The following is a 20,988-nucleotide window of genomic DNA, read 5'->3' as shown; positions in this document are numbered from 1 at the left end:
GGGAAAGGCGGCGGGCGCTTCCGGGTCTGCGGACGGAGCAGCCGTGGGCCCCGCCGGTCTTTGCCCGCGGCTGGCGTGCTCTGGGTGGGCGTCTCAGAATCGCCCCAGGTCAGCTCACCGCGCTAGGAGCGCCCCGAAAACGAGGCCGGGTCATCACCGGCGGCTACGCAGCGCCGCCGCCACGGCGCCGCCGCCACGTCCTCGCGCGAGATCGGCCCCGCGACTTCCCAGAAAGCCCCGGGGCCAGCGGTCTCCCACCGCGGGGGCCGCGCCGAGCCGCGCCTGGGCGGAAGGGTGGGCGGGGCCCCGCCGCGATCCTTGGCGGCCCTGGCAGGCCACGCCCCAAGCCGGAAGTGACGGAGCCGAGCTAGCGCGTCGAGGCTCCCTCTATGGTTCATCGTCTCCTCCTGGAGTCGGGAAATGGCCGCTGTGTAGTTCGCCGCGGAGAGAAAGCCCCGAAACCCGTGCTTCGGCGCGTCAGGTAAGGCCTCGCGCTGCATTCGGAGTGGCCCAGGAGAGCCGCGGAGAGAGGAGGGGTGGGGGAAATGGATCACTCATTTTTTTTTTTTCTTCCGTGCGTGGCGACGGATCGGCCCGCGAGAAGAATCCGGGAGGACCCTGTGCCGTTATGGATGCGTTTTATCATCAGCATCAGCACCATCAGTTCCTGGGTGTCTTTTTTTTGTTTTATGACTTTATTTTTTTTTTAACGGCGCCACGGGCCGCAGAGGTGGGGTGGGGGGGGGATGGGGAGCTGTGCGAGCCGCGCGGGCCGGGCTCGCGAACCTGGCTCGGGTCCGGAGACCGTGCGGCCTTTTTCCCCCTCGTGCGCGTGCGCAGACTCCCTGGCAACCCTTCCCCCCCCAGCTCGCCCCGCCCCCTCCCCACCTTTCCGCCCGGGACTCCTGCGCGCGCCCGACCCGAGGTTCTGCGCAGGCGTGAATTCCCCCCCACCCCCCTCTTTCTTTTCCTGCTGCCGATGGCAAGGCGGCCGCGTGTGTCGGCTGGGGTGCCCGCTGGTCGTTGGCCGGGGGGAGGGCGTGCGGAGGGGGCAGGGGTGGGTGGGGGAGGTGTCCTTTCTTCCGGGCCCGGCTTCCGGGCCTCGGCTGACATAACGGTGACCCTGCCACCAAGTGAAGCGGGCGCGGATCCACCACTTTTCTGCGTCTGCGATGGAGCCGCCTCTCCTCGCCGCCTCTAGGGTACAAGTCAGTTGAGGCCCGCTTGAAGTTGACGAGATCGAGGCTTGGGCTCGGTCGTGTGTAACCGACCGCCCAGTACCTGGGGGTTGGCGGGAAAGTTTTTTGTCCCCCGACCCCCCCCCCCCACGGTGAATCGTTTTGGTTGCCTAGCAACTCACTCTGGGACCACGGTTCACTTTTGACTGTAGCAGTCGGTGGCCTAGTTAGTGCTTTCGAGAGTGAAATTTGGGTCCCAACGGGTGCGTGTTGGAAGGGCCCGTTCTCCAGTAATAACAAGCGCTGACGTGCCTTTTTGGTAAGAGTTGGCACGCCTTAGAAATTGACTCGGGACATTGGCCGCGGTGATTGGTGGGGTAAACGGGTGAGGAAGAAGTTGAGGTTGTAACTCTGTGGCCCAGTGCTGACCTCGAACTCTCAGCTGATCTGCTGCTTTAGCTTCGGGAGAGGTGGGGTAACAGTTTTGTGTGTCTGCTTCGGGTCCCTGTTGGGTTTTAAGATTTTTTTTTTTTCTTAACCTGAGGAGTTGCCAGAATATTGGATCTATGTATTTCAAACTGGCCCTTATGAGCCCAAGTGGCTTCGAACTATGGGTTCTTTATGTGTTTGGGTTATAGACGTTCAACACAATGCCCAGCATTTTAGGTTTATCAGGTCAAATTCGAGGATCAGGCCTAGGCGGTGGTGGCGCAAGCCATTAATCCCAGCATTTGGGAAGCAGAGGCAGGCGGATCTCTTTGAGTTCGACGCCAGCCTGGTCTACATAGTGAGTTCCAGGACAGCTAGGACCATTACACAGAGAAACCCTTCATCAAAAAACCAAAATTCGGGGATACTATGTAGTTTTTATTATTAGAGTTGAAAAAGACAAATTGAAAGCAAATACACCTAGAACTGATGAAAACCAGTAGTCACTTCGGACTTACACCCTGTTGCCACACATACTTGTTTTATATTAAAAGGGAAACGCTGAACAAAGTTTCTTGTCTTCACTGAATTTGCATTCTAGATAGCTCTAACTGGATTAGTTGGGGGACTGTTAGGCGATGCAGGACCTTTACATAGAAAAGACTTAGCAGTTTGTTTGCATTTTTGTGTCATCCTAACCAAATTCAGGGTATGGTGAAGGAAAGAGTGTCCCTACGCAGTTCATACAAACAGCTGAGATTTCATCTGTGTTGGAGTAACAGGCTTGAGCTACTACCAAACGCAGTTACCTCGTGGGAATCAAACCCAGGCCTCTGTGCATGCCGGAGAGCTCTGTCGACAGTTCTCACTCTCCATCCCTAGAACTGACCTTATCTTTGTAAACAATTTTAGGACTTGACAGCCGGTTTGGTGAAAGTACTGCTCAGTGAGAGGCTTGCATTTAGTTGGATTTATTGAACAGCTTATATGGGGAGCAAACTAAACTCTATTAGATTATCTGTGGTGTAAAAGAAGGATTGGGAATGCAGGACCTGCATTTGAAATCATTTGAACACTATGCACTAGCTGAAATCTGCTGTGTAACTTTCTTGATTTGTTAATAAGAGAATCCAGACCAGTGTATCTATGGGTAGTAATTGTAAGTGGTTGGAGGATATGGTATCTAGCTTCTTAAACATTCTTTGTGGGTTTTTTTTTTTTTTTTTTTTTTTTTGATTTTCAAGACGGGGTTTCTCTCTGTAGCTTTGCGCTTTTTCTGGAACTCACTCTGTATCCCAGGCTGGCCTCGAACTCACAGAGATCCACCTGCCTCTGTCTCCCGAGTGCTGGGATTAAAGGCGTGCACCACCACTGCCTGGCTAAACATTCTTAAAAATACTAATGAGTATTACCTGAGTCATAATCATTTAATATTTTTGACTCTTGATTTTTGAAAATCAGTCTGACCATGAACTTCATAAATAATAGTACTAACCTACTTTCATTTAATGTTTTAGCGATTTCTAAAACTTTAATTTTACCTGATCCATTATGTCTTCACTTTCGTAGATCAGTCCCGAATGGTATAAAACTTAAGACCACATGACCCAGGGAGTGTGGCACAACTTGGTTTAGGATGCACTGTGGTTCTTAGTTCATGTTTTTAAAAAAACGGGGTGGTGGTGGTGGTGGTGGTGGTGATAGGTAGCTGGAACAAACTAAAAGTTTGTGACTAACATGTTTCACTTTTAATTATGGAAAGTGTCTGGTATAAAAGTAAAATAATGAATCAGGCATGATGACTTGCACCTTTAATCTCAGCCTTTGGGAGTTCAAAGCTAGCTTGGTCTATATATCGAGTTTCAGGACTGTTAGGGCTACACAGAGAGACCCTGTCTCAAAAAACAAACAAAAAAGTAAGATAAACTCCCATGTTCTGGTTGGTTATGCTTACTAATTTTCAGAATTTTATGTTTTGTTTAATATTTTTTGTCCATTCTGTGAAGCATTTTAAAATTCCAAACATTTTATTAAGTGTTTCTGGAATGAATTTATTAGAATACTTGTTAATGCTGTATTGAAAACATAGGAGTACTTTTAAATAGATGAGTTGTTTGAAGTAAATTTATGGATAGCCTGCAGAAAACCTGTAACAAACAAGGCTAACCGATAATTATAACTAATGCCTGAGCATACACCATGTGCCAGTGAGTTACTTTAGCTTTTTCTATTTATTATTTAGCTATAACCTTGTAAATATCTTTTTATACCTATAGAAATTAAAACCTGAAAGAGATTAACTTATCTAATGTTGAGTTGTCATTTAATGAGTGAGCCTGTATTTGAACCTAATATACATACTTACATACATACATACATACAGTGTATTTTTCAGATTTTAAAAGATGTGAATGGCAGTAATTTGCTTAAACTTGGGCCCTCGTATGCTAAATAGACTTAGCTTAAATATATTTGAAATCAGCTGGTTGCTGGTAGTGCACACCTTTAGTCCCAGCACTCTGGCAGAAGTAGGTGGATTTCTGTGAGTTGAGGTCTACAGAACTAGTTCCAGGACATCCAAGGCTACACAAAGAAACTGTCTCGAAAAACACAAAATCACAAGACAAAGAATCTACTTTGAGCAGCTTTATTTAGATTTTTAAAAAATTTTATTTTGAGACAGGTCTAATTGAATAGCCCTGATTATCCTAGAACTTGCATTGTAGACTGAATTGACCTTGAACTTGCTGAGATGCTTTTGTCTCTGCCTCCTGAGTGCTGGGACAAGGGTTTTACAGATTGTGATATTATGCCTAGATCAATGATCAGTCAGTTGACTTATCTGTCTATATCCAATCAATCCTTATTTATCTCTATCTATTATCTATCTAATCTCAAGATTTCTCTCTCTCTCTCTCTCTCTCTCTCTCTCTTTCTCTCTTTCTCTCTCTCTGTCTACCTACCCCCCCCCCCCATCTCTATCTCTCCATCTCTGTATCTGATAGTCCAGGCTGGTCCTCATCCTGTGGTCCATCATGTCTCCCAAAGGCTGTAATTAATCACAAGCCCATGTCACCAAACTTGATGAACATTTCCTTTAATCACTTGTTTTCTAGCCAATCGTATACATTAAAAAAAAGATATTTATGGATTTAATTTAATTAAACCAATTAATTTGTTTTTTCGAGACAGGGTTTCTCTGTGTAGCCCTGACTGTCCTGGAACTCACTCTATAGACCAGGCTGGCCTCGAACTCTGCCTGTCTCTACACCCCAAGTGCTGGGATTAAGTCTGTGCTGCCGCTGCCACCACTGTCACCACCAGCAGGCATGATTTCATGTTTAAAGACAAAACTTGGCTCACTTTCTTCTGAGTTCCTTACTGTGGTGAACTAAAGATTCATGAGGCCACTTGTTCTCAATTGGAGTCTTTTAACAGGCAGCCTTGGTTGGAAGTAGAGGGAAGTTTGGCAGTTGAAAATTTGGTGCTTGAGTTTTAGCCCCGTAAAGGCACCTGTTAGTGCAGTGACCAAAACACAGACTTTGAGGTCTGGAATTCAGTCAGGTTCTGACTGTCTATAGTCTGTGACTGTGTACCTGAAAACCACAAACATTTCTCTTTGTTTTTGTTCCCTACGCGTCTTTCTCCCAGATGCTCACGTATCAGACTGTTAGAATTTGGGATCTCCATCAGTTTTTCTTACTTTCATATTCTGTGTACTCCAAACAAATATGTGAATGTTGTTAAGTATAATTTGACACTAAATTCTGGACTTGTCTTTTCCGCCCTTTGCTACCGTCTTTTCTAGATAACTATTATATTTAGCTTTGAACTGTCCAATTTGTCTACTTGTTCTTTCTAGGTTATTATCCTCTGCACGGCAGCACCGGAAAATGTAGATCAGCTAATTAGGACTCTCCTCACACCTCAGCAGCGGTGGAGTGGGGTTGATGGAGGGCTCAGTTCAGTATAGTGCTTGCTGCAGAAACCCGGGGACCTGAGTTTGGATCCCTAGCACACGCCTGAACAGCCAGGCCTGTCATCTAGTATGAGGGAGTAGAGTAGGAGGAGGGCACAGGCTTGTGAGCCACTTCAGTCTAAAGGGTGAGGAGATTCTGTGGAGAACAGATTGGAGAAGACATTCTGATTCCAGCCTCTGGCCTTGCACCTGCAGGCATACATCACACAAGGAAAGAAAGCTGTGGAATTACATTGTGCGCTGTGGCCGACAAAGGCTATTAAATGTGTTCCATTTCTACATGTCCTTTGACTTAAGACCCTCAACTCTCAATGCTTCAGCTTAGTTACCCTTTCTGTTCCGAATATGTCAAGTTTGGATCTCTGCCTAGAACCTTGTACCTTCGAGGTCTTTGTGCTTTTCTTGTCTTTAGCTTAAATGGTACCTCATTACCTAAGTTCTCCTAATCATTCCTGTTAACACATCACCTTTTTTTTGCTTTTTTTTTTTTCTTCAGCCTTCCAGTCACCATTTGATGTTCTCTTTCTCCCATCCCCTTGCGTAACTCAGGCTGGCCTGGAATTTAAGATTCTCCTCCCTCTCCATTGCTGAGAGTACACGTGTCCAACCCTTGGCACGGTAGTCTTTGATACTGACCATTGGATGTCACATATTGTTAGCGTGAATTCATGAATGTATCTGAACAAGCATATATGCTCATTGGTTTCAGCAGTCTGCAGTCCATTTTTTTCCTCAGTTTTCTCTTTAGTGTGCATTTTCTTGGACCTTAAAAAAGTCATGACTTGGATTAAAGAAACTTGGCAGTTGATTCTATGAATATACAGATTGAATTAGCTGTTTGGAAATGTTTAGGCTAGTGTTAGCTAAAATTCTTATTTCTAGTGGTGAAATCAGTGATAATGACTTCTGAGTCAGAATAAAGTTTTATGTGTAGTGTGTGGGATGGGCATATGAGTATGGCTGTGCATGCCTATGTGTGTATGGGTGGGCTTTGGGTGTCTTTCCCTGTTGCTCTCAATTTTATTTTCTAAGATAGGTCTCTGATGGAACTTAAGAGTTGAGCAGTTCTCTAGGTTGACTTGACAGTGATCTCCTGGGACTCCTGTCGGCCTCCCAGCTCTCAGATGACAGGTGTGCATCACCACCATGCTAGCTTTTTACATGGGTGCTGGGATTCAACTCAAGGGAAGTGCTAGCCCAGCAAGGACTTCAAACTCTGCTGTGTCGCTCTAGCACAGACACCGATTTAGAAAGCTAACTTTTTCTAGAATCTACTTGGGAATTTCGGTATTTAAAAAAACCTAACTTGTACAAACTTTAGACATATATTTCGTTTTGTGCCAGTCCACTTGGGTTTTTGGTTTCACTGCTTTCTAAATCCAGGTGAAGGGCAATGGCTGTTTGTGGGATGCTATTATTGATTGACACATTTAATTGTACTATTTCTTCTTTGTATTTCCAAAATAGCATTTTTAAATTTGATTATTACATAGTAAGATTCATGGATTTTTATTTTAGTATATGTATCTCAAATCTATTTATGTGCTGGCCTCTTAACAGCAGTTATATATTCTTTAGTTTAATTTCTGTTCTGGTGCTGGTGGTGGTGCACACCTTTAATCCCAGCACTTGGGAGGCAGAGGCAGGCGGATCTCTGAGTGTCTACAGAGTGAGTTCCAGGATGGCCAGGGCTACACAGAAACTCTGCCTTCAAAAACAAAACCAAACACCCCGCCCCAACAAATACAAAAGAATCTGAGCAATTTCAGTTCTGGTGGTTTTGGACCTTTGTTTGAATATAACTGATAATCGCTGTATATTATTCACAAAGTTGGAACTTTTTCGGTATTGATAAATGTGTGCACAACATTAAATTTACTTGCATAGTAATGGCCAATTAGCTTAGGAGTATTGATTCCCTATAGACTGTGCCATTGCTTAATCTGATACTTGTGTAAGAATGGTTTTGGCACAAGTGATTGTGGTTGCAGTTGAAGGAAATTTTAAAAATCGGCTTTAGATAATAGGAAGTTTTAAGAAAAGCAGCAGAGCTGGGCTGTGGTGGTACACACCATTAATCCTAGCACTCAGGATGCAGAGGAGGGAGGATGAGTTCCAGGACCGCCAACGCTACCCAGAGAAGCCCTGTCTTGAAAAGCAAAAGAAAAAAAAAAAAAAAAAGGAAAGAAAAGAAAAAGAAAATAAGTAGAGCTGTTGTAGATGTTAGAAAAATATAGCATTATAACTATTAACTTCAGGCTGCTTACATGTTTTGTTTTCATATGTGAAGATGATTTTGAGATTTTTCTGATGCAGTGACATTTGTTCCCTAAAGGTCAGGTGGCTACAATTAGAAATCAGCTATCAGTTACCTGATACTTTGCTGCATTGTGTCTAGAAGAAAGTTTGGTTTGACAGTTGTGTAGGATCTCATGTAGCCTAGCTGAGGGTGAACTGAAACTGACTCTCTTGCCTTCTTGCCCTAATTTGTGGATTATAGGTGTTACTGTTGTTGGTCAAATTATTTTATGTTTTGCCCACATTTAGGTCTGCACCAGGTTTGTGTTTGGTGCTTTTGGAGGCCAGAAGAGGGTGCAGATCCCTTGAAACTGGTTGCAGGTGGTTATGAACCACCGTCTCGGTTCTGGGAAGTGAACAGTCCTCTGGAATAGCAATCAGTGCTTTTAACCAATGAACCATATTCTCTGGCCTCTTTGTCACATAGTGAACATAGGCTGTGCTCCATAGCTCAGGCTGACCCCAGAATCACCATCCTCCTGCTTAGCTTTGCAAGTGCTAGCATTATTTCCCAGCATGATCAGCTTAGGTAAATTGTTATGATAAAAGTTTACTCTTTCCTAAGTCAGGCAAGGTGCGTGCCTGTAATTTAGTACTCGAGAGGCCTGAGTGGAGGTTTGGGCTACATAATTTATTGCTAGTCCTAATATATGTATTATAAGTAGTGCATATCTAGTATACCATAAACTCAAACTCCTTTTTTTTAAAAAAAAATCTTTGCTAGGAATTTGAATTTAGAGTTTAATTTCCCATAACATTCTCTACAGGAAGAATCTTGGCAGTATCTTAGAGACATCACTGACTTCTGGATCCTGCATAAATAAAGCCCAAGGTAAATGACATTCATATTCTATAGGTTTTACTTTTGACTTTATTGGCTGCCCACCTGAATCAGATGAAGTGATTCAGAGTGTTGCAAACTGGCCTTGGAGATGGAGTTCAAGAAGTAGGGTGCTTGCCTAATATGACAAGGCCCTAGGTCTAGCCCCTGGTACTACCAAACAAAGGTGCCTGGAACATTTTTTCTTTTTGGGGGGGTTGGGTTTTTTCTATAAACTCAGATTTTGAGTTAATTTTAGGAAATTGTTTCATTTCTCCATTGTGTATTGGCTTTTTCCACTTCTATAAACCTGTTTCCTAAGACTCCTTGAGACAGTCTTGTTCTCTAGTCTGTAGCCCTGATGGATACTCAGTGCTGCCATGACACTCCTTTCTCATCATGCTCAGGTCAAAACCTTTCCATTTTTTATTTTGGGTTTTTTTGAGACAGGGTTGCTATCTCTCCCCCCCCCCCCCCAGTCCTGGCTGGCCTAGGGCTCACTGTGTAGGCCAGGCTAGCCTTGAACTCACCTTCCTTTGCCTCCCAAGTATTGGGTTAAAGACCTGTGCCCCCATGTTTGGCTCAACTTACTATCTTCCATAATGTACTCTAGTTTTGTTTTATAATAGCAAACTAAATAAATAAGTGCCCTCAGAATTATTTAGTGAGAGTAAAGATTTAAATATATGAGAATTACAGGCTTTTACAAGATTAGTAAATTGAGTTTTATGGATATGATTACTTATGTTGACTAATAAGTTAGAAATTTGGAAAGTTAGCCGGGCAGTGTTGGCGCACGCCTTTAATCCCAGCACTCGGGAGGCAGAGGCAGGCGGATCTCTGTGAGTTCGAGGCCAGCCTGGTCTACAGAGTGAGATCCAGGACAGGCACCAAAACTACACAGAAACCCTGTCTCAAAAAACTAAAAAAAGAAGGAAAAAAAAAAGAAAAAGAAATTTGGAAAGTTATACAGTTGGCCCTTGACTAACATTGAACTTGAGGCTGGTGGGATAAGATGACTTAGCAGTAAACACTTGCTGTGGCAGCCTGACAACCTCAATTCAACCCACTGAATGGAGCAAGAAGAGAGCCAACTCTTTATAAACTTTATGAAGTTGTCTGATTTTCACATGTAGACTGTGGCATTTTTTTTGCATCTACACACATATATTGTATACCCACACTAAAAAAATAAATTGAGGCTGGAGAGATGGCTCAGCAATTAAAAGTACTTAACTGCTTGCTCTTCCAGAGGACATGGGTTCAGTTTCCAGCACCCACATAGTACCTCACAACTACCTGTAACTCTAGTTTTGGAAGACCCGACACCTTCCGGCCTCAGTGGGTACGAGGCATGTATGAGACCACATATGAAGGCAGATCATCCATACACATAACAAAAATTTAAATAAATGAACTTAGTTTTCCATTTGCCCCACCCCCTCTTAAGTGCTGGGAAACAAACCCCATACCTTATGCATGCTAAGCAATTACATGCTCAGTTCTTATTTTTATTTTACTCTAAGGATTAAACTTGGAACCTAATGCTTGCTAAGCAAGTACTCTACTACAGAGCTATATGTATCATTAACCTTCTTTTCTCTTTTTCTTCTCCTTTTCTGGGCTTACTAAGTAGCCCAGGCTGGTGTTGAACTCACATTATCCTGGTTAGGCTCTGAACTTGAGATCCTTTTGCTTCAGCCTTCTCAGTAGCTAAGAGTGCAGGGCTGCCACCTGTAACTAACCTGAGTTAGTTACATGGATGGTTTAAAAACTTTGTAGCAGTTTGAAAAGATGTGTAGACCATGTAGTTTAGAAATAATTGAAAAAAAAAAAAGGAAAAAGTTACTTGCATGTAAATGCTTAGATAATTCTTTATCACTATAAAATATATGCAAGTTAAGATTTATGACAGTAATGCACAGGTTCATTTGCTTTTGAAAAATATAAACAAATACACATGGGTGGTGGTGGCACATGCTTTTAAAGCCCAGCACTAGGGAGGCAGAAGCAGGTAGATCTCTGAGTTCGAGGCTAGTCTGGTCTACAGGCGAGTTCTTAAACACACACACACACACACACACACACACACACACAAACAAGTACACACAAATACAAAGGCACAGCATTAAATAGTGACTTCATTAACTCTTGTACATACTATGATTTCATAGCTACTTTCTGTTGTACACTATAATACTGATATCTTCATGTGAGCAGCTTTCCTCAGTAAATTTTCTGTTGCATTTTTATGCAGCATGCAACATATAACTAAACAGTAAGCCATTTAAGTTTTGGAGCAGTCAGAAGTTGATTGTATTCGGAAGCTTGACTGCCTGGGGGTTAGTGTCTATGATGTCTGTTGTTTAGGGTTCAACTTATATGGCAAAAAATAAATTTAAAAGCCTAAGACTATATCCATATATGTATGTATGTATGTATGTATGTATTTGTGTGTGTGTGTGTGTGTGTTTCCTTCTCAATCATTGAAGAATTAAAATAGTGACATTTGGTTTGTGCATGCAATGATTTCACTTTTTTTTTTTAAGGAAAAGCACATTTTATAAATCAGTACTGCTGCTGATTTCTGTATCTAGTGAGGTCTGATTCTATCAGTGCTTAGAAAAATTAAGATTCTAGTGACTGACTTTCCTTTTTTTTACTCTCTTGGTTTTTCGAGACAGGGTTTCTCTTTAACAGTCCTGACTGTCCCAGAACTCAAAAGAGATCCACCTACTTCTCCCTCCCAAGTGCTGGGATTAAAGGCATGGGCCACCACCGCCAAGCCTTTGTTTCTCAAAAAAGGAAGAAAGGAAGGAAGAGAAAAACCTCCCACAAAAACACAAATCAAAATAAATAAGCAAACGACTATTAAAACAAAAAAATAGCCAAACAAAGCAAAATGAGACAAAAAGTCTACATTGCAGACTGACTCTGCAGAAATACCCTTGAGTTCATTTTGTGTTGGTCAAGTATTCTCTGGGCATGCTCTGAAGGTGATTAATATACCCATTGAGACTCCTTTGGAGAAAATTGGTTTTTCCTGTGCTTGGCTGTGTCACTTGTAGATAGCTTCTTGGTTAGGGGTGGGACCCTGTGTTCACTTCCCTCCTTAATGCTGCCCTGCCCGTCTCAGACAGCGTTCTTAACCACTAAGCCATCTCTCTAGCCTGTATTGTGACATTTCTATGTTCTATTTTCAGGTTTCTTTTCTGCAGTGCTCATATAATTTTATCTTTTTACAGGTGAGGTAGGTAGGCTTTTGTATTGAGTATGGAAAAACATGTAACACTACTGTTCACTGATGCTGCTTTTTCTGACTTCTATAGTTAGTGTCTTTGGATTGAGGTACATAGGTGTTTAGTTCATAGAAATATTGAATATATAGTATCTGTTATGCAAGTGAAAACTTTTATTTAGAGATAATATACTTGTTTTATAAATAAGTATTCATTTGAAAACAGTAATGATTGAAAAAATCCAGGTGGCGCCGGGCGGTGGTGGCACACACCTTTAATCCCAGCACTGGGAGGCAGAGCCAGGTGGATCTCTGTGAGTTCGAGGCTAGCCTGGGCTACCAAGTGAGTTCCAGGAAAGGCGCAAAGCTACACAGAGAAACCCTGTCGGAAAAAATCCAAAAAAAAAAAAGAAAAAAATCCAGGTGGCATCAGGAAATAAATATCAAAATATCTTTATCTGTATTGATTTAACCTGTTTCCCTTTCATTTGATTTAACCCTTTTCCTTTTCATTTGATTAGGAGAAAAGAAATGGGCCGCTCCAATTCTAGATCGCATTCTTCAAGATCAAAGTCTAGATCACAATCTAGTTCTAGATCAAGATCAAGATCACATTCTAGAAAGAAGAGATACAGGTGAATTAATGTGTTTCTGGTGCTTTGACTAATGAAATAGTAGCTACTAATACAGTATATAGTGCTAACTCCATTAATGTATTTCATTCTCCATGGATTGGATTTGTTATCATTTAGAATTGAAATTGAGAATTGCCCAAGTTGTAACCCAGTTATCAACTATGACTCGAGATCTGAGATTCTTACTGTACTGTGCTAATACGTGATGAGCTTCTTTATATTTTTCCGTATTAAGAGATGAACTGGATATTTTAAGAATTCTTTGGCACTGAATCATAATATTTATTGTTTTCTCGTTTTCCCTTTCTGAGTCTGTTGTTTTTTTTTTTTAAAGATTTATCCATTTATTATGTATACAGTGTTCTGCCTGCATGTATGCCTGCAGGCCAGAAGAGGGAGCCATATCTCATTACAGATGCTTGTGAGCTACCATGTGGGTGCTGGGAATTGAACTCAGGACCTCTGGAAGAACAGCCAGTGCTCTTAACCTCTGAGCCATCTCTCCAGCCCCTCTGAGTCTGTTTTTTTAAAGGATGATTTCCTTTTTCTGTTGTTTAAAAATGATTCATTTTTCTTCAGATAATAATATCCATAGCACAGAAAGGAGAGCCTATTGAGAATTGATACTAGTTTGTAATTTTCCTGTTTTATATAATCAGCTTTGCTGAATATCAGTGGCATTTCACTGTATATAATTCCATTTTCCTTATTAGCAGTTGATGGTGCCATTTAAATTTCTTTTACACTATGACCTTTAGTGTCAGCCTAGTTGTGTTATATAATCTTCTGTTGTATATATTGATATTCTCTCTCATATTTCCTATGCCTTCTTTCCCAAGGCCTATTATAATTGTACTCTCATTTTTTACTTTGGACACAAGCTTTAAACATAACAGAAACAGTAAACTTTCATGAGGTTTTTAAGTATCTATAATTGTACCTTGTATGTAAATGTTTTAGTCAGCCTGATGCATCTAAAATGGTAGAATGAAGTACTTTATTTTTCTTAAATTGATACTTATTTCATTTTTAGTTCTAGGTCTCGTTCCAGGACATATTCAAGGTCTCGTAGTAGAGATCGTATTTATTCTAGAGATTATCGTCGAGATTACAGGAATAATAGAGGAATGAGACGGCCTTATGGGTACAGAGGAAGGGGTAGAGGGTATTATCAAGGAGGAGGTGGTAGATACCATCGAGGTGGCTATAGACCTGTCTGGAATAGAAGGCATTCTAGGAGTCCTAGACGAGGTCGGTCACGTTCCAGGAGTCCAAAAAGAAGATCCGTTTCTTCTCAAAGATCCCGAAGCAGATCTCGTCGGTCATACAGATCCTCTAGGTCTCCAAGATCATCATCATCTCGTTCTTCGTCCCCATATAGCAAATCTCCTGTCTCTAAAAGACGAGGGTCTCAGGAAAAACAAACCAAAAAAGCTGAAGGGGAACCCCAAGAAGAGAGTCCTTTGAAAAGCAAATCCCAGGAGGAACCAAAGGATACATTTGAACATGATCCATCTGAGTCTATTGATGAGTTTAATAAATCTGCCACATCTGGGGATATTTGGCCTGGCCTTTCAGCTTATGACAATAGTCCGAGATCACCTCATAGTCCTTCACCTATTGCTACACCACCCAGTCAGAGTTCATCTTGTTCAGATGCCCCCATGCTTAGTACAGTCCACTCTGCCAAAAACACCCCTTCTCAGCATTCCCATTCCATTCAGCACAGCCCCGAAAGGTCTGGATCTGGTTCCGTTGGAAATGGGTCTAGTCGATACAGTCCTTCCCAGAATAGTCCGATTCATCATATCCCTTCACGAAGAAGCCCTGCAAAGACAATCACACCACAGAATGCTCCAAGAGAGGAATCTAGGGGGCGGTCCTCTTTCTATCCTGATGGAGGAGATCAGGAAACAGCCAAGACAGGAAAGTTTTTAAAAAGGTAAGAACCGAAGTAGGGTATTTAGTAATGATTTTAAAATAGCTTTGTGGTATATATGTTTAACTCTTTGTACTTGTTCCTTGATAATTCTAAATTGTTTTAATTTGTTTTAAGTGTTTTGGTGATGTTTTTAGTCTTTGTTTTAATGTTAGCTATTTTCAGTCAGTTCACAGTTATAAACAAGGAAAAACTAAGTAGTTAAGATAACTAATGATGTATATTCAAAACAAACAATTTTGTGTTAGGGATTTTTTTCCTTTTTGCTTTAGAATGTGACAGTGTGGTAATATTACATGTTCTTATGTGAAAATACAATCCAGCTGTCATTGTTTAGTGAATTCTGCCTGACTTGGAAAAAACATCTTGATGTTTCTCAGTGAGTCTAATGACATTTTAAGTACTTTGTTCAATTATATTTTCAAGCATCACAGAAAAAGATGCTAGTAAGTTAATGAAAATTCGACTCTTAATACAGTATGATTGCCCTAAAAAGTGAGGAAGTAGAACAGATATGCTATTCATGATTTTTTTTTTTTTACTGTACAACCTAGAACTTTTTTCACTGGACTGATGACTAGCTTACATTATTTCCAAGTCATTATTTTTTAGAGTAAATTTTACACGAGCTATTGTGTGATTGAGTATAATACTGATTCAACCTACTATTATTAAAGTGTCTGTGAGCTCTTGTTTATATTGATAGAAAGAGGTAAATGTGGTACGTACATACCTGTAATCCTAGTATAGAGAGGTGGAGGCGGGAGGTTCAAGAGTGTCCACTTCATAGAAAGTTGGAGACGCGCCTGGGATACATGAAACCCCATTGCAAAATATAAAAAGTGAAATCTGAAAATTTGGACATAAATATAGATTGAATTTTAGTAGGTATTTGTATAACTTACAATTTTGATTTGTTAGTATAAACTTCTGGTAGGTGACTGCAGAGAATAGGTTTTTGAGGATGGTTTTACTTTAGACTTTGGGATCTTTAAAAGTATATATTCTGTGTGAATGCTTTTAATGGTTTTAAGAGTAAGGTTAGGTGGTGGTGGCACACGCCTTTAATCCCAGCACTCGGGAGGCAGAGTTAGGCGGATCTCTGTGAGTTCGAGGCCAGCCTGGTCTACAGAGCAAGATCCAGGACAGGCACCAAAACTACACAGAGAAACCCTGTCTGGAAACACCCCCCCCCCCAAAAAAAAGAGGTTACTTTTTAGTAGGATGACTTTCTTTCCGTGGACAGCACATTTAAATATGCAAATTGTCTACAGTGAATGCAGTCCAGAGTTACTGTCCTTTTCTCGTTCACAGGTTCACAGATGAAGAGTCTAGAGTGTTCCTGCTTGATAGGGGTAACCCCAGGGATAAAGAGGCTCCAAAGGAGAAAGGGTCAGAGAAAGGCAGGGGAGAGGGAGATTGGGAAGACCAGGAAGTTCTAGATTACTTCAGTGATAAAGAGTCTGGAAAACAAAAATTCAATGATTCCGAAGGGGATGACACAGAGGAGACAGAGGATTATAGACAGTTTAGGAAATCGGTCCTGGCAGATCAGGGGAAAAGTTTTGCTACTTCATCTCATCGGAATACTGAGGAGGAAGGACCCAAGTACAAGTCCAAAGTTTCACTAAAAGGCAATAGAGAAAGTGATGGATTTAGAGAAGAAAAAAGTTACAAACTGAAAGAGACTGGATACCTAGTGGAAAGGCCTAGCACTGCAAAAGATAAGCACAAGGAAGAGGACAAAGGTTCTGAAAGAATAACAGTAAAGAAAGAAACACAGTCACCTGAGCAGGTAAAGTCTGAAAAGCTCAAAGACCTCTTTGATTACAGTCCCCCTCTACACAAGAATCTAGAGACCCGAGAAAAGTCTATCTTCAGAGAGGAGAGCCCGCTTAGGATCAAAATGATAGCCAGTGACTCTCATCGTCCCGAAGTCAAACTTAAAATGGCACCTGTTCCTCTTGATGATTCTAACAGGTAATTCCACATTGCTGCCTAGTGAGTGATCGAGCGGTAGTTAAGGGTAAAGTTATTGTTCTGAACATGGAATTGACACATTCAACCAATGCTGTATTTTGTGTGTGTGTATGTGTGTTTGTTTTTGATGTATTCTAGGCCAGCATCCTTGACTAAAGACAGGCTACTTGCTAGTACGCTTGTCCATTCTGTCAAGAAGGAGCAAGAATTCCGATCCATCTTTGACCACATTAAGTTGCCTCAGGCCAGCAAAAGCACTTCAGAGTCATTTATACAACACATTGTATCCTTGGTTCATCATGTTAAAGGTATGCTTAATATATTTAGGTTCATGAAGTGAACTTTTCTTGCATGCAAAATAAAGAGTTAAGTTGAATAATAGCTGTGTTAATTGAGCTAGCAGGTATGATATATCAGTACTATTAAATATTAAATGTTTGGGAAATACTTTGTAGAGCAGATACCAGTGTTGTTAGCATTGAGACTAATGAATATAAGATGATCAAATGGCTGAAGTTAAAACACAATAATCTGTATCATGTCAAAGTAGAATACAGGTTTGTTTAATGCTGAAAATTTAAATATGTCATACTGCATATCAAGTGAAGACTAAGACTGTTTAAAGATGAACTGTCATTGTATGCCTATGACTTGGTGACACATAATGCATAAGTTTATAACAACTTTAGGCAGTATTGTTACTATTATTTTCCCGAGAATTTGTAATCAGTTTATAGAAATCTGAGGCATTGGAAAAATAGTTGCTGAATTTGTGCTACTTAATTTAATACTTCAGTTCTCTTGGTTTATTATTTAAAATAGTCAAGAATTCTTAAAGCAGTAAAAGCTTAAGAAATTTACAACTGTGTTAGTGATTATATGAGTAATGGCGAATTAGATAGAGTAATTAGATATTTCTTTAGGTTTTAAAAAAATAAAAGGGTTCGTTGTAGCTGAAGTCATGAATTCATATTTTCACCAATATGTAGTTTTAGTTTAAAAGCTACTAATAATTTCAAAGGTGTTAGGGTACAATTTTGTGTAGGGTCAATTAGGTAAGTTTTGCTTTGGTTATTTTGTGTTTAGCAGGTTCTTTTCCAGGAAACTTGATGGCTGTTGGTCTTGCTCTCTCTCTCTCTCTCTTTTTTTGTAAAGTTGGTCGCATGAACAACTCACAATAGCTGAAATTCGTCACTCACATTCCTTATATTGAGTAATAGTTAATGACTTCTTTTTGGCTATAGTCAGCATGGTAACAAGAGAATCTTGCTGTTCGGCTGTAGATAAGCTTGTGAACCATAGTATGACCTTTATGACTATAGTATTGTGGCACATAAAATTAGGAAGCATTAACATTTTTTCTTTTTTTCAACATTTTTTTTGACCTGTCTCCACACTTTGTTGAATTTTGAGATCAGATTTTGATACATTTTTTTCCTTTTTCCTTTTCTTTTTTTTAGAGGATCTGTAGTTATGTTTCATAATTGGTGTTGTGCAACCGATCTGAACAGCTCTTACTTTATATAGAGCTGAAAATGCCCAGTGATGTTTTCTTTTTCATTGTAACTAGGTCCTGGAATATGTTTTGAAATGGCAAAATCCATGTTTCAAAGTAAAATAGCTGTTGAAAGATACAGGCAAAGTTGAATCTTCTGTCTTCCTGGCAAAAATGGCATAAAAACTGAGTTGCTAGCTCAAATTCCTGGGTTTCATGGAATTATGATTGAGGCACTACCCTTGTAGTGGCCGTTTCAAGTTGTAATGATTGGTTATGAGACATGTGCTGGATATTGGGCGGTAAGTTGACACAGATGTATGTTGACCTGTTAAGCAGATAGCTTGCTTCATAATGTAACATTTCATAGTTCATGACTCTATATGTCTCTCTTTTACATTTACAGTGTATCTTCAACTGGTGTAGAAACTAATCAGTATTGTTATTACTCATTTAAAAATTGCTTAAAGAAAGATACAGTATCCTATGTGTTGTCAGGTTTGCCAAGATGCCAGATTTTTTTTTGGAGGAATTAGTGAATGTAAATCAATTTCAAAGTTTTTTTCCCAATTGAATGGCAATATTCACTTTTTTTGTAAAGCCATTTCTGTTGATACGTCATCATAGTTAAAATAATTTTACTAGTTTACTCAAACTATTGATACTGTTTTCTTTTATTTTTGCTTTCTGCAAATGATTAGTTGAAGAGACAACTTTGTTTAATTGGCAGGTTTAAGGACATACCACCTATTATGGTTTTTTGTTCTGTTTGAGGAAATAGTTTATCAGCATGGAGTTAAAGTCTTGATTAATCTATTAATTGTCTTGGGGTTGTATTTAGTATTGACAGGGACCTGTGAGGACCTTTGAAATCATGTGTTGAGGTACAAAGGAAGTAACAAAGAGCAGGAGTTTTTATTTTAAACACTTGATTCTCTTCTGCTAGCTTTCTTGAGTATTTTTATTTTCTTTCACCTGCTCCATGCCCTTCTATCACAAATGAAAATCCCTTCTTAAAATTAAGATTCCTAATTCGGCAGTGTTTCTCCTAAATCAACAGAGCAATACTTCAAGTCACCTGCAGTGACCCTAAACGAGCGGTTCACTTCATACCAGAAAGCTACTGAAGAGCATGGTAGCCGGCAGAAGAGTCCTGAGATCCACAGGTGTGTCCAGTACGAACCTGCATAAATCACTAGAGGGTTGAAACAGCTGTAGGTTGGGGGCCCGGGGCTGGGGAGTGAATGCCTAAAGGAACCCTCGAATTTGCTGAGTCTGTGTGAGGTAAAAATTGAGAAGCAGAAGAGTTTATAATGAAAAGCATGAATATTATTGTCTGCCAGTTGTGTTCAGTATGGGTTCTGGCACTTTGTTGCATTGGGAACAAGTTAGTCATGTTAGACATCAGTATTTCATCTACAGATTACTTTACAGGATAGTGGTAAAAAAGTCTCTAACTTGCTGCTGCTCAGTTGCTGAAGTATTTTGGTGGCTGATGGCTGCTAAAGAAGCATTGAGAAGTTTTTAACTAATAAGAGTTTAAAACAGAAAGGTTCAGAATCACAAAAAAATTGAACCAAATACATGAAATTATAAGAACTCTTAGAAACCAGTAATTTATTAGAATGTTAATAGCAATATTAATATTGAATATACTAATGTGTTATAATTGCATGATTATTTAAAATAATCAGAATATTTTTCCTTTTTTTGTGGTTTAAATATAACAATGCTTAAAAGGCCTGCTATCATTTATATATAAAAATCTACATTTTAATTGGTTTGTTTTGTGTTTGAGGCAGGATTTTGCTGTGTAGCTTTGCCTGGCCACATACTCATGTGATGTATGTGGGCCTCAAACTCAAAAGAATCTTTTTTGTCTCAACCTGTGGATTAGAGGCATTTACCACCATATCTAGTTTTTCATTAATTTTTAATATATATAAATTTAATTTTTTGTTTTAGGAATTAAATCAATAGACTTAAAGTGACAAATTGCTTTCTCTAGGAGAGGCATAATTGTCTAGTACCCTCCAACAATGGGTAGAACTGTTCCTTTTGAATCAGAAAGTAAATTTTAAAACTTAAAATACATTTTCTTTTATACTAAGGAGGATTGACATCTCTCCAAGTGCTCTGAGGAAGCATACCCGTTTAGCAGGGGAGGAGAGAGTTTTTAAAGAAGAAAATCAGAAGGTATGTTTTTTTAAAGTATCTTATCTTTTTATAATTTGTAAATGCATTATATTTATGGGATTTTAATTTAAACCAAGAATACTTTTTGAAAATGCTTATCAATGATAATGTCAGCCCTAAGAATAGGGACTGGTGAGTAAAGTTTATAAACATTGTGATATAAATTATATTGTGGTTTTTATGAGGTTTTAAGGTGAGATCAATGAGTCAGAATTTGAGTGTACCTTAAAGTTAATTGTATTTCTGTTTCTTCAAAGACGTTACCCTAATGCTGTTAGGCCTTTTGAGGGTAGCAAGTTTTGACAACTCAGGCTGTCCTTGAACTCACTGCAATGCACCTGCCTCAGCTTCCTGAGCATTTAGATTGCCCATGTGTACCGTCCCACCCGACTAGTGCACGGTTTTTATGTGATTTAAGAAATAGGCATTTTTTTTTCCCTTGGGCTCTTTCTGGTTTTTTGGTCCTAATTCAGTTTGTTTTGTTTTTGTTTTTATCTTCCGTCTTAACAGATGCCTGATTCATGTGTCGAACATGAAACAGAAAGGGGGTGGATCCAGATGGAGGGGAGGTGGGGAAGAACTGGGAGAGTAGAGGGAGGGGAAGCCATAATCAGAATATATTGTATGAAAAAGATATTTCCAGTTTAAAAAAAAAGAAAGAAATAGGCACTTTAGGCTGGATACAACTTTATTCCTTGTACCCAGGAGGCAGGGGCAGGTGGATTTCTGAATTCCAGGCCTCTCTGAGCTACATATAAGTTCAGTGCCGGCTGTGGCTACGTCATGAGAAAGAAAAGAAGT

General features: G+C 40.2%; 1 protein-coding gene across 14 annotated transcripts in view; it reads left to right on the top strand.

Moving 5' to 3' along the window:
• The first annotated feature begins 264 nt into the window (after positions 1–264).
• The window catches only part of Bclaf1 (BCL2 associated transcription factor 1), a 34,876-nt gene continuing 14,152 nt past the window's right edge, over positions 265–20,988 (top strand). For 3 of the 14 annotated variants that reach the window (XR_013045061.1, XR_013045060.1, XM_076552661.1), the window contains exons 1-7: positions 291–481; positions 12,464–12,577; positions 13,611–14,519; positions 15,831–16,496; positions 16,635–16,804; positions 19,052–19,157; positions 20,103–20,187. Coding sequence is in view for 12 of the 14 variants with exons in the window: in XM_076552661.1 (XP_076408776.1) it covers positions 390–481; positions 12,464–12,577; positions 13,611–14,519; positions 15,831–16,496; positions 16,635–16,804; positions 19,052–19,157; positions 20,103–20,187 (2,142 nt within the window). In the remaining 2 variants the exon portion in view is untranslated. Of the gene's footprint in view, positions 482–930; positions 1,498–4,787; positions 6,718–8,651; positions 8,717–12,463; positions 12,578–13,610; positions 14,520–15,830; positions 16,497–16,634; positions 16,805–19,051; positions 19,158–20,102; positions 20,188–20,988 lie in introns of those variants that run through there. The other 11 variants (XM_076552658.1, XM_076552654.1, XM_076552664.1 and 8 more) reach the window with 11 other exon arrangements.

Source organism: Peromyscus maniculatus, chromosome 16 (genome assembly GCF_049852395.1).
Source record: "Peromyscus maniculatus bairdii isolate BWxNUB_F1_BW_parent chromosome 16, HU_Pman_BW_mat_3.1, whole genome shotgun sequence".
Lineage (NCBI taxonomy): Eukaryota > Metazoa > Chordata > Mammalia > Rodentia > Cricetidae > Peromyscus > Peromyscus maniculatus.
Note: the sequence above shows the minus strand (reverse complement) of the source record. Positions and strands in the feature narration are given on the sequence as shown.